This window comes from Helicoverpa zea, chromosome 5 (assembly GCF_022581195.2).
Source record: "Helicoverpa zea isolate HzStark_Cry1AcR chromosome 5, ilHelZeax1.1, whole genome shotgun sequence".
Taxonomy (NCBI): domain Eukaryota; kingdom Metazoa; phylum Arthropoda; class Insecta; order Lepidoptera; family Noctuidae; genus Helicoverpa; species Helicoverpa zea.
In genome coordinates this window covers 1,706,751-1,723,477 of record NC_061456.1, presented here as the reverse complement: position 1 = coordinate 1,723,477, position 16,727 = coordinate 1,706,751, and the positions used below count along the sequence as shown (strand labels likewise).

General features: G+C 34.3%; 2 protein-coding genes across 3 annotated transcripts; one reads left to right on the top strand and one right to left on the bottom strand.

Annotated features, from left to right (window-relative positions):
• The first annotated feature begins 1,451 nt into the window (after positions 1-1,451).
• Positions 1,452-14,130, top strand: LOC124630704. Of its 2 annotated transcripts, none has more exons than XM_047164681.1 (10): positions 1,452-1,632; positions 3,330-3,544; positions 4,180-4,329; positions 4,412-4,500; positions 4,574-5,683; positions 7,169-7,455; positions 7,653-7,766; positions 8,270-8,357; positions 9,428-9,535; positions 10,713-14,130. In XM_047164681.1, exons 1-10 carry the CDS (start codon positions 1,498-1,500, stop codon positions 10,820-10,822), a joined length of 2,406 nt encoding a protein of 801 aa, XP_047020637.1. In that variant the 5' UTR covers positions 1,452-1,497; the 3' UTR covers positions 10,823-14,130. The 2 variants fall into 2 exon arrangements, with proteins under 2 accessions (XP_047020637.1, XP_047020638.1); XM_047164682.1 differs by having other exon boundaries at positions 1,453-1,632; positions 9,428-9,523.
• Positions 14,131-14,656: 526 nt separating this feature from the next.
• LOC124630707 (ubiquitin-like protein 4A-B) lies at positions 14,657-15,537 on the bottom strand. Its single transcript, XM_047164687.1, has 2 exons — positions 15,179-15,537; positions 14,657-15,103 (listed from the first exon to the last, which is right to left on the bottom strand). Exons 1-2 carry the CDS (start codon positions 15,224-15,226, stop codon positions 14,693-14,695), a joined length of 459 nt encoding a protein of 152 aa, XP_047020643.1. The 5' UTR covers positions 15,227-15,537; the 3' UTR covers positions 14,657-14,692.
• Between the last annotated feature and the right edge of the window lie 1,190 nt (positions 15,538-16,727).

Here is a 16,727-nt window from a genome sequence, read left to right as displayed (position 1 = left end):
AAAATATATATTTACGAAAATGAACTCTATTCTAACGCAATAAGGTACTAAATTGGTTGCATAATACACAGAGGCAAATCCGAGCCGAGAGGGATAGTTCGAACGGAGGCTGTTTGTCTCTTTCTAACACCTTGCCAGCATAAAAAAATGTTGTGATCAAAAGTTTTGTCTTCCCAAAAACAATTGAATCACTTATATTTTTATCTTATTTTAACAATTGTAAGTCAACAAATTAATAACAATCGCATTAATTTATTCGTATTTATTATTAAAACATAAACAACTTAAATTTTTATTTTGCTTTTTTTTATTTTCTAGCGGTAACCCTGAACATTCTTGGCGCGTAATCAGCATTTAAAATTTTGTTTATATTTTTTTGTATTAAATCAATTTAAACTATTAAAATGGTGATAAAGTGTTGCGTTTCTACTTGCAAAAGTGAATCCTATGGTGGTTGCAATATATCGTTCCACAGGTTAGCTAATAATAACATTTTCGTAAACCAAACAACTAGGGTGCCCATGAATTCTTGTAACGAGTCAAAATATGGGTGATGGATTTTAAAACTGTTGTACTATTGTTATAGCTTCCCAAAAAATGAAGAAAGGCGACATAAATGGCTCAGCAGTCTATATATGAAGTAGAAATACAAAAAAAAACAGTCTTCACTTCGAATCTTCCTGCTTTTATACTGCTAATTTCCGCTAATTATTAAAAGCCTTTATTAGTATCTTAAGGTCACAAACTGCGTAAGTTAAAACTTCAATACTAATCTGTGTTTAATAATCTTAGCAAATTCGGATTTGTCTCACATAGCTTAATCTCATAGTCACCCTATTAGAAAGGGACAGACAGCCTCCGTACTAACTGTTTCACTCGGCTCGTTTTTTGGGTTTATATGCGCAGTCCTGTTTACTAATATTATGTCTATGATTTCGAGTCAAAACATGTTTGTTCGGATTTGACAAGATTATAATACCGAAATATTCACTAAGGACAAACAATTATAAGCCTTATGCGTGAGCAATAGAGTTAACAACTTATTATTGGGTGTCAACTTATTGTGGTCAAAGTAACGACATTCGTAATCGTATGGGTGCGAGCGAGACGGCTCGCTTGACGTTCAACCAATGGCGCGCGACGAAGCTATCCGACGCCACAGATTAGTTAGTACCCGAGGCGATAACCGACGAGTGAGTGAGGTGTAAAGAAAGATATACTGAACTACTGACACATTCGGATATGTAAAGATATGAAGAGTGATTGATTCAAATGGAATGATTCATATCATTTGTATCTATCACTCCTGAGTTACCCATCTCTAATTGACGGGTTAAGCCATAAATAGGTACTGAAGATATTCTCGTCTGGCATCAGAAATATTGTCGTTCAATCACCTTTCAAAATTGTTCTTGAACGAATTGAACTCAATTTAATTCGCTATAATTGGCAACATTGATTGATATTTGTCAAAATAATTCAGTCAAACAAACGAACATGGATTCTCTGGCTGCAAAGCCTGAGAAATTGAACGCGTTTAGTAGATATGCATACGATAAAACAATATCGAATACCCCCAGAAACATGTCAGCACACAGTAGTAATATTGTTCATAAGTTATTTAATAGAGAGGTAAGTTAAAACTCTAAAATAACACAAAGTTCAAAAGCTTGATCCTGTGCTTTGCTTTATTTTTTTTTCTCGCCTATGTTTCTAGTTTATTTTATGTAAATGTAGGGATGCTGAGAGCTGTAATAACTTGACAGTCTATAACTTTGATCTTCGTTCTCCGATCATATATGATTAGTTGTAATTTCATAAAAATATGAAATGAACACAAATGTATGAATGCTATAATTACTTGCGTCAAAATTCAATGATACTAGGAATGTGTCGCTAATGTTACCTCCAGTGATCATGATAAGCTTACGTTTTGAATGGTAACTGTGAAGACTCATGCAATTTCTTAGTTTTTTGTTTATCTGGGTATATCTTTGAAAATCAGATGACCTTAGAAAGGTTTTTGCACCTAACATTAATTGGAGCTAAACTACTTTTCTATAAAGTTGCCAGCTATATTATAATATTTGTTTTGATAAATGTTTGTTTCTTAAATCATATCAGACCTTGTCTTTTGATATCCTGAGGCCATTAGTGGGCATAATGTTTTCCTTCCTGTGAACTGTTAATTTGGAAAAGCGAAATTTTAAGAGGTCACCTTCTTACTGTAAATATTTTGTTGTAAACAGCAAATTGATTCAACTTTTTTAGCCTATACAATATAAGGCTAGAAGCTACCATACACACTGTATACGAAAACACTGTATAAGACAACAGATAGGTAGGAAGGTTTTTCTAGCTTCTTCCAAAGGATAAAGAGTCATTTTACAAATATACCAAAAATAAAGGAGCCTTTAGCTTGAGGTCAAATAATGTACATCAACCTCTTAAACCAAAAAGCAAAATAATGTATAATAATTACTATTAATTAACATTGCATACTTTAATTTAACAGAAGCAATTTTATAGGAAACTTATTATAGTTCGGCCATTCAGAGAATGCGTTCCTGACACGTCGCGATTGAACTGACGACGTAATAACATTCATTGATTATTGATATAATAATGTTGTTTTAATGCTCCTCAATTGTTAAAACGGTAAACAACCAGCAAAAATATTTTTATTCTAACTGCAACGCCATTGCAAAGTTACGTCGTCAGTTCAATCGCGACGTGTCAGGAACGCATTCTCTGAATGGCCGAACTATAAGCATGTCAATCAAAATTAGGTAGGCTGTACAAATATAATAGAATAGTTTAGAGACTAATAAACAGTTCATAGTTGAAATGAATTGAAACTCAGGAAGTAGGCAGGATATAGTTATAATCATCACATCATATCAAGGCAATTATTGCTGTATGTTATTACTTTAATGGCTTGCATGAAGCATTTGCTATGACCACTGATGTATCATTAAGATATATTTAAAGATATATGAAAGTCAGACATATTATCATAGTAAATCAAGATTTATGTTTAAAAAAATATGTTTGTCGAACATATTGCTATACTTACATAGAATTTAAGAAAAGGGAATAGCAAAATCACTATTCCCAACTTCCCTGTCCACAGACACAATAGTTAAACAATCTGTGTGTATCACATATGATTCACGGGACAGGGAAGTTGTTAAACCTTCAAGCTACTTAGTAGCGAGCACAGTCATCTGGGCTAGAGCTTACACTCAAAACCCTTCATAGAAAATCAATATTCTATCTTTAAAAGACAGATAGATCATCAAATAATCAACCAACCATTTCCTTTGTAGACATTTGGTGGTACATCTAGAAAAAGCAATGATCGCGGTCGCAAAGTATTTGAGCGCATCCCACCGCGGCTTCGATTCTGCCTCATGGATATTGTGCCGATGTCCTACCTCAGGGAGCAGGTGTTCATGGGCTTCTCCCAGTGCGGGCAGTTCCTGCTCAGCTTCACTTACAGCTGTAACACACAGATGTACTTCAGAGAAAGTTCGAAGTTCACGTAAGTAACTTGAATGTTATAACTACCTTTGCCTTTTGGTCAATGTGGCATACCTATGTAAATAATCTGTGAAACAATTTTTCTTGAGTAATGTATAAATATGTGAAGTTGTTGCATTGCTATATTGTTATTTTTTTAAAGGCATTGCGAAATGTTCTGTGCATAGAAGTGCTTGAAGGAAAACTTTTATACAAAACCGAATAATATCCATATTAGAAAAAACAAAATATGCAAGAAAAATCTAAGATAAATACAAACACATTTGGAGAAAACAGGTTTTCTATTAAATCAAGAAAATGGCCTTGAAAGTGCTGGCTATTGATTTGTTTTGATATGTAGCAACTAATTGACTGATTAAGAATAATGCTATGTACATAAATAATAAATAATATATATATATATAATACTGGTAGAACTATAAAAAGTTCTTGAAGTGAACACTTAAAAACATGTGATATAGAGAGTCTTGTCTATTTCATGTTAAGGCTATTTATTCAGCTCGTATGTATAATTATCTAATGAAAGATGTTGTCCATTTAACAAAGAGCCAATTGCTTCTTTCTACATGCAGTTTCAATGTTTCAAGCTTATTCAATTTTCCAAATAATGTCAATAAATGTACAATGACATTGCAGGCTCCACTTTCTATCATGGGTGCCGGGCCGCGTCGTGCGTCCAGTGCATAGCGTGCCATTGTTCGGTGACGACTGCGTAGACAGTAAGATTGTCATATCTATGGCGCAATGGAAGCATAACCCTGGCGTGCTAGTCGTGTATGGTATTGCGTGAGTATCACCTAGATTTATAAGCAAAATGGAGATTGGTTTTGGGCATACTGTAGGTCTAATTGTGTGAAAAAAATTGCAGGGATTCCTGTTCAGAACGATCCCACCTCAGCGTAATAGGAGTACCTCGTTTAGGATGTAAGAAATGTGCAGCTTTCCCTAAAGATGAAGGTATGTACCATTCTTCAGTGTTGCTAAAATGTTGCTATAGAGATACCCACTACAACCGTAATTTCGTTTTCAGATGATATTTATAATAATTTTGGCAAAAGATGCCTTGAACACAACTTCGCGATTCATACAAAATTCTTCTGCACCTCCGACAGTAGTATGTACGAGCCCGTGGTCCAGCTAGCTTACTCAAATCAAATCATAATATACACAGATTTCATTCACATACTCGAGATAGATTTCGTGAAACCAGACCACGAGAAAAACGAAAGAGAAGCGGAGGACACAAAGAATTATTTAGATAGAGAGGAAATTAGCTCAATAGATACGAACCCTAGCACTCCCGCTTCAGATGTTTCAGCTCCTTTTCAATCGCCTAAATACCAGAACAATGTCGTCCAGAATATTTTGGCGGATTTCTCGGATTTAGAAATGGAACCGTACCAAATGTCCAAGCCTGTGCGCTTGCCTGACGTTATGGGACAAGAATTGTGTATCCAGGCATCCTCAATCTCACACAATTTAGTAGAGGAGTGGGAGGGACCATCTCCTTCAATCAGAACGTTGATAAGTCCTCCTCTACGGTCCCCGAGGCGACGGCCGGCGGAAAGCATGTCGAGGTTCAACGAAACACATAGAACTATCGCTGAGAAAGCGTATGAATTTGTAGAAGAAGCGGAAACAAAATGCGAGAAACTCAGCATGTTTAGAAAACGAAGATTGGCTGACAAGAAGTACGAATTTTCGGAAGACAACAATGAGAATATTGTCCCCTTTAGGGTGTTGAGGAGCAATAGGAAATATTTTATAGGATCGACGAGTAAAAGCCAGGCTAAGCGTGCAAAGTCTCCCTCCGTTGAAAGTGTGGTTCTGAGAGCTCACAATCAGATTAGTAGACCGGCTTCGCCTACCAGTAGTTCAGATCTGAAGAACCCTAGCCTTTCGTCTTTAGAGTCGGACCACAACAGCGAAGCCGAGTACAGAGTCACGGAAATGTTGGACGATGGATCTCTGAAAACTGTAGCTGTTCACGACAATACCTCTAAGACCCTTTCCGATATACCTGTAAATGCTAAGGACCCCTACTTGGTTCACTCCGGCAACTCCAAATGTAGTAAATTCTTCACAAGGTACTTCGTGGAAAGTGACGATGAGATAACCTCTATCGTGACCGATTCCGAAGGTGAGTTTTTCCTAGCAATTATTTTTAGATTCATTAATTATTATCTGTGCGTAAATATTTGTAAGTGTTTACTTATGATTATGGTCGTTAACTTATCGCTTCTCATAACAACAAGCAGTTGGTGATAATTTTATATTTCTGGTACGCATGATGTTAGAATTTCCCCAATTGTTCAGCAGATAAAATAAGGGTATGATTTAAGCTGTCACCAATTTAATTCATTTTGTGTTTCTTAAATAATAGAGTTTGCCCTCAAAATAGTAGATTTGTCACCAAATGTAGTCACCAAACAATATAAAATCATTTCCACAATAAATTACCGAAAATCATGGAGATATGGGGTCAAGTACCAAATAAATGATTTTGTATGTATTATAATAGGTTTGTCCTAATAGTATTTAAGCAAACTAATTTAAAGAGATCACCAATAAATCATATATTATATCACTAGAAAATTTCATGAAGGTCTAAAAATGTAGGGTGGTCGTCATCATCATTTCAACCAAAAGAGTCTACTACTTAACTGGCCATGTGCCTCCCCCCAAGGGCTTTAGTTTCCACAGGTAGTATAAATATATTTAAATTAAATTTCTAGCTGAATAGTAAATAAAACAATTAATCAAAGTCAAAATAATCAATATTTATTGTTAAAAATCTCACTGTCCGCGCCCCGCATCGTATGATCGTACCTACAACCAACCTACAACCCATTCGTTGAGGCCCGAAAGCGCGCCAATTTGTCTCCCTTCCCTTCCTCTTCCCTTTGAACATATTTTTATTAAAATTATAAACTGATGTATTAAATTGGTAACGAATACATTATTTTAATAACTGAACGAAATAAAATGTAACTACTGTATTGGTGACAAAATAACAAATAAAAAGGAGTCGCAGTCAGGGATCGATTAATCGATTTATTTGGTGACAGATCTACCATTTTGAGCACCAAGCTATTATTTAAGTAATAAAACTATTATTATAAGAACGAAGTTTATATTCATGTAATGCACTACAATTTTATTGGTAATCCATCTCATATTTTACACATTATATTAACAATAATTTGCTAATTCATACCTGGGAACACTCTTTGTTTATCTGAGAACGAAAATATTTCGTGGCGATAGATCTATTTATTAGGTGATACAACTTGATGACAAATATAAATTTTGGTGACAAAAAATATAGTTCCCATAAAATAACAAAACAATAATAGCTATAACTAGAACTACTTAATTATCCTTAATTCTAATAGATACTGTTTCTGCTATCATAAATTTTATCATGATTGCTTACTTCCGGCGTACACAGGTCATTAAAGTATCAAGTTATTAAAGAAGCCATTTTTTCTAATCTGATTTTGAAGTCTTCAATCAATGTTTATCACACAGATTTCTGAAACTGTTGAACCCTACAAAATCTGATATTTCTATCACACTAATCATTTATCAACATACTCATAAAAGACTATTTTCCCTACCACAGATGACTGCATCTCAGGCTACCACGTAGCTTTACCCCTATCGGCCCAAGGCGCCGGGTACGCCGGCCTGCAGGGCGTGGGCGCCGGCGCGTGGGAGCGCCTGTGCGCGGCGTCTCCGCCCCCACCACCCTTAACTCTACGGGCACATCAACGATCGTTAGATACTGAATTGCTTTGTAATGAAGTCTGTGGTCGGTTGTGCAATTTGAATAAGAAGAAGTTCATATACTGCTTCGATTGGGGTTGCCATGTTATTGATGTTTGTCAGTCGAGTGGGTGTTTGTCTGGGGTAAGTTAAATCAATATTTCGTAAGTTTGTTGTTTTTTTACGTCTTATAAAAATCGGATATTTCCGGTATTTGGACTCACATTATTTGCTATTATATGAAAATGTAAAATGTTTTTTTTTGCGATGGTAACATTGCAATGATAAAATTATGATCTATTCCTGTCTAATTTTAATAATTTATTTACCAATATTTTCAGTTATGTGCGATGTGGATGTGGGCGAGCGATGAGAATGACGACACGGCGGAATGCGAAGCCTGTAAGGACGTTAGCGCCGGCTGTCTCCTACATAGACAACAGTATGCTGCTGAGGTGAGGCGTCTTGAAGTAGTAGAACAATTACAGGAATTTACACTGCAACAGTCAATTCTAGGTTGATGGTAGCGAGTAATAGGCTAGATTTTGCCTATTTATCGAGGAAGGCTATAAGCTCCTTTTCCGGATCCGGATTCGTGTAGAATTTGCCACGGGATGCGGGTGACACCGCTATCAGAAGCTAGTTTAAACTACTGAGGAATTCAGCAATTCAAAAAGGCGGGCCCTAGAATCCCCGTTTTGTAGATAAATCTAAGGATACCATGTTGTGTCGAATTAATATCTTTCTTTCTTTCAATTGAAAAGGGACGTTCTTTGTTGACTAATCCCAGTCTAATATGAGATGGTTTCTTCGCTGGAGGAACAGTTCTCAACTGTCAATAAATCCTCACAAAAAATCTGTTTAAGCCGATCGCAAGATTATTACTAAAAAAAAAAAAAATATTGAAAAGGAAATATGTTCCATGAATAAAATTAATATATTTTTCGTCTGTCTACAGTGTTTATTCGTGTGGGACCTGGTGAGCGGAGTGTACCGAACTGAAAGAGTTTCCATGACAGAAGACTCGAGCCAAGAGGGCAGCCGAGGTATAACAAACATTAGCTCCCTTACTTATAAAATCTCTAATCACCTTCTAAGCAACATTTTAACTATCATCATCATCATCATCATCAGCCTATAGCAGTCCACTGCTGGACATAGGCCTCTCCAAGTGCACGCCACTGAGATCGATTTTCAGCTTCTCGCATCCAGCTCCTGCCAGCCGTCTTGCGCAAGTCATCACTCCACCGTGCCTGAGGACGTCCCACACTACGTTTGCCAAGGCGTGGTCTCCACTCTAGAACTCGTTTACCCCAACGGTTATCGGTTCTTCGGCTAATATGGCCAGCTAATATGGCCATTTTAACTAATCACTACTTAAAGTCTTAAGTAGTGATTAAATCTTAGTTAAGACATGCTTAAGCAACGTTTATAAGTAAGAATTTTCTTAAACAGCCCTTAAGTATTACTTATATTTAATTCACGTTTATAAGTAAGGCTGTAGCATTTTAAAATAAATCTTAAAATTATTCATAATTATACATATATTAAAGATCTCGTAAAAGTCAATTGACAAAAAGTTTGGCGACAATAATGTGTATGTATGTGGATAATATAAATACTTATCTCCTTTGAAATATATTTGTAGATTTTTTATGATAATAATATATAAGAATAATAAATAAAAGACACGTTAATGGATAAAATACGAGGTCTGAACAATAATGTATTTAACTTTTATCGATACTTTAGCCTTTCTCAATGATTTTCCTTTATTTGAAACCTTGAATTAGAAATGAGAATGTGTAGTCCTCGCTTGTATAACTCATATATAAAAAATAATGCCACTTTTCGTTATAATTTTATAACTCAAGAACGGACTCACCTATCCAAAGCAAATTTTTAAGCTATGTACTAGGTCCATGAGAACTATGTACCAAAACGAAGTCGAGTGGTTCTTAATTTAACACATTTTTGTAACAAAATGGTGGACTTCATACATAGCGAAGTATGTACCACTAGTGCCTCATATACATCGCTTGCGCAGTCACTCGCGAGATTGTCAGCCGCCGTCAGATTGGTACAAACTATACTAATTATAGAATTTATCTCACAGTTCCAGGTGCCGACAGGGCTAGGGAGTTAGCTAAAAAGCTAGGCCCAATCAATATGCCGCCTGGCAATGAGACGAGATTATTAACCACATTGACAGGTAATGTAATAGGTAAGATCGCTCTTTGATTAACTAGCTGGTTTCTTTTTATTTGCAATCCGATGTTTTTTTTATTGTTTATGTTTAATTTTTGCATTTTTTTTTATCAAATATGCCATTGTGTATTTTTGATACTGAAGGCAACCGGCTGTTAATCTGTTGCAGAAATCGGTTCTTAGGCTCTTCTACTGAATACCACTATCTATCTATGTATATCTTACTCACTATACAACATGTAACGTAATTAACGCACACCCTCAAACACGCCAATTAGAATATTATGTTATAATCATAATACATACACTGAATTTTTAATTTAACATGTATATGCTTTGTTATTTACTAAATTATAGTTCGGCCATTCAGAGAATGCGTTCCTGACACGTCGCGATTGAACTGACGACGTAACTTTGCAATGGCGTTGCAGTTACGATAAAAATATTTTTGCTGGTTGTTTACCGTTTTAACAATTGAGGAGCATTAAAACAACATTATTATATCAATAATCAATGAATGTTATTACGTCGTCAGTTCAATCGCGACGTGTCAGGAACGCATTCTCTGAATGGCCGAACTATAGTTATACCAATTCTTGGAGAACTTTTTGGTCATACTACTACGCTCGCAAATATCGCGCCGCGCGCCGCTCGACTCGACACAACATAACGAAACTACGGAAAAAGCCGACAATACACGAAGTCTTATTACTTTGAGTTACGGTCTATTTGAATTTGTTTTGACTGTACAGGGTTAATATGACAATAATTTCCGTAGTTTTAATTATTTTTGGGATAAAAAATTACCTACATTAAAAATGATATAAATCGATTCAGTAAACGATTCTGAACAAACTAATTTCAGGATGTGCGTTAATTAAGTTACATGTTGTATATATCTTATACATCATAAACATATCTCATACTAATATCATAAAGAGGAAAAAAATATATTTTTGTTTGTATCTCAAAAATTACTGAACCAATTCAAAAGTCCTTTACCACTAGAAAATTACATTATCGGTGAGTAACATACCTATCTAAAATAACAGACGTCTTATATGCATATATCCTTATTCGTCTAGCAGAGCCTAAGAACACGAAAGACATTACACCTACCTTTGCTTGTTCTTCATTTAATTTTATAAAAAAAAGAACTCTGTTTAATCTTAACCAATATCTATTGAAATCAGGGCGATCGCTAAAAAGACTGACAGATGTGGACAACTGCATCGAAATCACAAAGAATCATCCTGACAGCTCGGAGTCAGAATCGTCAGAGGAAGACAGCGATTACGACTGAATGTTCCAGAAGCTTCTATCACGCGGTACTATAAACCTCTTTGGAGTGAAAAATGAGGTTGAGACACGGAGAAGTAAGCTCTTGGAGTGCTAAGATAGTAATCTGATGTACATGTGTAAAAATTACAATAACACTAACCTATTAAACATCTAAATATAGAAATAACTCATTAAATGCTATAAATTCCAAAATGGTTTTATTTATTTAGTGATTAAATCACGTAAGTTAAATATACTTTTTTGGTATTGTGTCATTATTATGTATTGTCAAAAATCAAAAAATTGTAGCATAGCACTCCATTGATTACTTACTCCGTGTACATTTGTCACAAAAGTGAACAACGAAGGAAAGTGTATGAAGCACTTTTTGTATAAATATTGTCTCCTTAGGAGTGTTTGAAGACAGGTTCGTATAAATAGATCGTTTAAATGTGTTCCGTACGTTTCTACCTACATTTTTAATACCTTCGTGTAAAAAATATTCCTCCCACAATTTTTTTTTATGTGTATCTTCTCCAAATTATTACGGGCAGGCAGCAGTTTCTTAAAAGTATTTTGTTTAACTTCATTTATTTATTTAAAGTGGTTAATTTTTGATAGCGCATGATATATTTTCAGTGACATCAGAGATTAGACATCTCTATGGTTACACAATTTTTAGCTATGTATGTATATAATAGCCTGCCTGTATTAAAGTGCAACTCTTCTTACCAACATTTTAAGTTTCAAATCACTGTTTCTACAATAGAACATATTTTGCCATGAATTAATATTTTTTGGAATACTTTGTAAATAAAATGCTCGCAATATTAACATTAGATATTTCTCAATCGAATGAATAACTTTGATACACTGAATCAGTCTTAAATATGTTGAAAATAAAATAAATCATTTTGTATATTTTCGTATGGAACTTTACTTAAATTTTTGTCTACATACAGTAATCGGTTCTTGTTATGAAATTGTCGTTAATCAAATGTTAAAATTATAATAGTCACATATACAATGGTAGATCTGTGTGTATGAATTAATTAAACATGTATTGCCCGCTTTTATTGTTAAGCGTTGTATCACATACTTTATACAATGGAATCATTGAATAGCATTATGGTTATAGCTCACTTAAACGACTCAGCTCCCACTATTCTAATATGGGCTTAAGATATTAATTTAAAAATACATGCTATGGCAGTCTGAAGGCTACCAGCTCCGCTAATTTATGTCATATATTTATATAAAGTATATCTAAAGTGCAACTTAAGGGCCATATTGAATTTTATTCTCTTTGACGGAAGTCGTTAATGTGGGCTATGCACCTACGTGCGGACACATAGCGTATGTCAACTTTTTCTATCTCAAAGAGTTATCAAAAACTCACGTGCGCACCTCTAACACTCGGCAGCCATAAATCCAATGTAAGTCGCAAACAAAACTTACCAAAAAATATACTCAAATTACATAATTTTAATCGAAAATATAGTAAAGCCAGTGTCGCCCTCACATAGTTGCTAAATCTTGACACTAGAGACGCTAGGATAGAACTGAATTCTCTATGTGTACGCACCTTTCACAAAAATGTCGCATATACTCAACTAACCAAGTTCGAATGATATTTCACTGTACATTATTATAGTAATAGTCGTGAATGTATTGATTGATATTTATGACATTTTAGTAGTATTTTAACTTATCAATATGTATGTCCAATTTTGGTGTCTGAATCAATGAGTTTTAAGCTCCTGACATTTTATAGCAAACATATTAGGGGTGCCTTGTTTGCCTGGGGGACCCTGAAAAGTCTAGGTTTTGACACATACATCAGTATTAACCACAGTTGGCCTTACTACAAAAACTTTAAACCCTGTTTTACACTTGTCTAATAAAATTTTGGCTGCAAAATGAACCATATGTCAACGTCATAATTTGACATTTTTTTAGACAAGGCATAAACTGACGTTTAAAAGTTTTTGTGGTAAGACGGAGTAAGTTTATTCCATCAATCACTTTACCTACTGAACTATAAAATTTCCCCAATTAATGTTAGATATTGTGTCAAAATCGAGTCTTCACCACTAAATAAACTGAAACGTGTTGCTGTCTATGTATTACTTTCTACTGCATTTATATAATGTATAAAGTTAGTGATTTTAAATAGTAATATGATAATCATCAATGATATTAATATGTAATGTATTCAACGAATGACCAGTTAATTGATTCTAGCACATTTGAATGGAGTTTTGTAGTATAGAGAGGGAAGTGTGAATATGAGCTTAGGCATGGAATAAGTCATATGTGCTGGAATTCAGTCCTAAATATGAACCTAGGCTCATAATAAGGTTGTGATTGTTTGAACATAGGTTTGTTAAAAGAAGTGCCTCTGACTCGATAACTACTACCCTCCAATATAATCTACTTCATCAAATATTTTAGTTGTACGTACAAAGTCAACGCGCTTTCCTGTACCTTCTAATTTTCACTGCAATTTGTTTTATGTTTCTTGTCTTCTTGCTTCTTATTTGATTAATGTAAATATTTTGTTATTATTTAGTGACGACGTTTGATCTCACAACACTGTGAACCACGGAGGGTGTACATACTACGTAATTTTGGAGCAACTATGAAGGAAATGTGTACTAGTGTATTAAATCTTGACACATATTTGTCGAACGTATTAATTGACCTTACAGTCTAAACTGAACGGTTGAAACAATCTTTGCCAGTTATAATTTATGGCGATAATCTTACTGATGTTTCTTATGTCTAAGTATATAGAAAATTAATGTCCTATACAGTAATACCTCGTAATTTTGGCGACTAGAAATCTGTAGAGTAGATTGAGACTCAGTCCCATAATATCACACGCTTCGTACTGGCGAGAAAGACTATTCAAATATAGAATCTATTGTGCCAAGGGTGGGAAAGTTTGTGAGATAAATTACTGCATAGGCCATTTAACACTGAATGTAATATATAAATATATCTCACTAATTGGTGAGCAGTTGTGAGCTCTAGTCTTAAGCATCGAAAGATAAAACACTAGTGTATAACCAGCTCCAAGCCAGAGGCATTCTGAAATAAAAACTAAGCAATATAACAATGGTTGTTTCACATTATTTTCGATAGCCTTTTAAAAAATTTGAAAAATGTTTGAAGGTTGGCTGTATTAATCCACTTACAATAAGTGATGATTGCATTTAATTTTATATCTGTTGACACATGCTGACAGTGTTACTTGCCATCAAATTGTATTATACTATAGATAGGTATGAGACAATGCATGATGTAATAATAACATGAAAAAAATTATACTGATGTTTTATTCATGCCTTTTTGTACAATTTACAGGTAGCCAATTTAGAAAGTCCAAATATAAAAACAGTAACCCACCAAAACATTAGAATAACATATTCTAAAAGTTAATTGTGGAAATGGTAATAGTGAGCTGTTTATTATAACAAGTTTCATTTGATTTGTTACAACAGTCTTATTTTATATAATACAGGAATTTGTCAAAGTAATGCAACATTGAAACATTTTAGTTCATGATAAAAGATTGAAGCAGTAGATTATCAAGCTAACTATCCTCAGAAGAAAAGGCTTGTTAGCATACATAAATACATGTAAAAAGTTTAGTGACACCTAAGGTAAGTAAACTATGGCTGTGGCAACACTGGAGCGAGTAAAAATTACCAATTTAACTAGGACTTACACAATATACACAGTAATTCTACAAATATAGACTTCTTACAATTAAGTGTTTTGCTGTATCTACTTAGCAGTGTTAACAACAACTTTCACCAACATTAATCTATAATATTGTAAAATACAAATGAATTATTAAAACCATTTTATTAGAGTCCACATTTATTTATAAACTGTATACATCATCACACTCAGGCTCAATCTCCATGGGAGGACTTCGACTTTGCCCATTTTCGTCCAGCATGCAGTCCAACGATAGCCTATCAACATCATCCCATGACAATTTACTGAATTTCTCTTGCACAAGTTTCACAAGGCGGTTGCCTGCAGCTGTAGCTTCAGCATCTGTCATGCCATACATTTTCTTGAAATACTTCGCGGAAGCTTCTTGAAGAGTATCAGGCTTCTTAACAACTAGGTTCAATTTAGTACCATCTTTAATAGTAGGGTATGATTCTACAGTTTGTTCATCCACTAGTGTCCTGCCTAGTAGCAGCAATTTCTGTTCTTCTACTGGTATATTTAATTGTTCAGCAACTTGTCGTTTAATTTCATATATATGTGTAGAAGGAAACACCTAAAACAAAACATGAATTATGTAGGTGTATTCTGAAACGAAACTTTCAATCTCACTATTATGGGTAATACTTACGTCCAGGCAACATTCACCACCTTGCAACTTTTTGACGATTACTTTCATTTTGAATAGTATCAGTATATATCTTGTTTTTATGAAACACTGCGTGTAAATTACAAAAATATTAATTCAGCAGCATGATACCAATGACAGACAAAAACAACTGTATTGGTTTGACACCTGACGACCGATTTTTAGTGCAGTTGACAATTCTGTCAGTCAGTACAAAATGCTATTTTCCATGTTATGTATTATTCACAGTGACAAAATTTGGTCTATATCTCTTTTACGCTCACGGTTTAATGGATATGTGTGCTCTTTCCGATATAAAAGTATGATACTACAAATAGCCCAAGATTATTTTATGAGTCTGAAACGCGCTCGGCCTGGTAAAATGTTTTGACATTGATATACGTGACAGCTGCAGCTGACGGTCGATGACGTTGACATTCTTTTGGTGTTGCACAATAAGTAATTCTGAGGTTTTGTATTTTATTTATTTAATCCCACGGAGGTTAAAAAACGAAATAGAAATAGCCACCTAGATTTTATTCTTGAATGCCATTAATTCAAATAAAATAGAACAATTTGTAAATGTCACTCGGGTTTGATTTGTGTGTTTTCGTAAATAAATATTATTACCAAGGTGATTTTAATACTTTGGATGAGAAGTACGCGATACACGAAGTTTGGACTGGAAAAAACCTAATGGAAAATAACAATCAAAGAAAAGGAAGTGACAGTTTAGAACCAAACATGAATGCAAAAAAAACAGTTGAAATTGTTGATGTTTATTCAGATAACGCAATAATAATTTATGAAGCGGACTGCTTGGAGGGTAAAAATAAATTAACTTCAAGTTAACACTCTAGTATTTGTTTTTCTCCACTTATATAGCAACAGACTTGTTAATTTAACCTCCTCTGAGGGAGTAAGGTTAGAGAAACATTATTTTAAAGGTCTCTCCATAAGATTATACTCCAGACTGCCGAGATTAACTTTAACTACTTTGCCGTACTGTAGCAAGTGTGAAAATTTCCATGTTCTTAATATTTTACTTGTTATATTTTCTTTACCTTTCAAAGTAGGATATCTTTCGCTGCAAAACGTTGTTCTTGATTTAAATTTTTTTTTTGGGTAATCATTATTTACGGGGCGAAATAAGGGAACCCTTGAGTCAGTATTATCAGCCTAATTTATTTTATCAAATGTTAATATTTTTAGAGTACTCGTAATGTGTGCTGCGTCACAATAAGTTATTTTTGAACTGAAAAAGATCCTAAAGTTTTAGTAATATTATTTAGTAACTAATATTAAATAGTAATTAATAGCATCACTAGCTTGAAATTTGGCCCGGGTGTTCGTAGCCTAGGTAGGGACACGGTATCGAAACAAAAGTATCGATATCGTACTCATGAGTAGAATCGATAACAAAGTATCGTACTCATTAAAGTATCGAAACAAAAGTATCGATACTTCAAGGTATCGAGTACTTTTTTAGATCAACATTTTCTAGGTCAATATCAGTTAGTAAATAATGTCAGTTTTACTTCAGTTCAGCAGG

Excerpts from the sequence above, each read along its gene's own strand:
- LOC124630704 (XM_047164681.1), top strand. The coding sequence starts at position 1,498 with ATGGATTCTCTGGCTGCAAAGCCTGAGAAATTGAACGCGTTTAGTAGA. Across the intron at positions 4,330-4,411 it reads CTAGTCGTGTATGGTATTGC|GGATTCCTGTTCAGAACGAT; the intron begins GTGAGTATCACC and ends AAAAAATTGCAG. Across the intron at positions 5,684-7,168 it reads TATCGTGACCGATTCCGAAG|ATGACTGCATCTCAGGCTAC; the intron begins GTGAGTTTTTCC and ends TCCCTACCACAG.
- LOC124630707 (XM_047164687.1), bottom strand. The coding sequence starts at position 15,226 with ATGAAAGTAATCGTCAAAAAGTTGCAAGGTGGTGAATGTTGCCTGGAC. Across the intron at positions 15,104-15,178 it reads GTGGTGAATGTTGCCTGGAC|GTGTTTCCTTCTACACATAT; the intron begins GTAAGTATTACC and ends GTTTTGTTTTAG.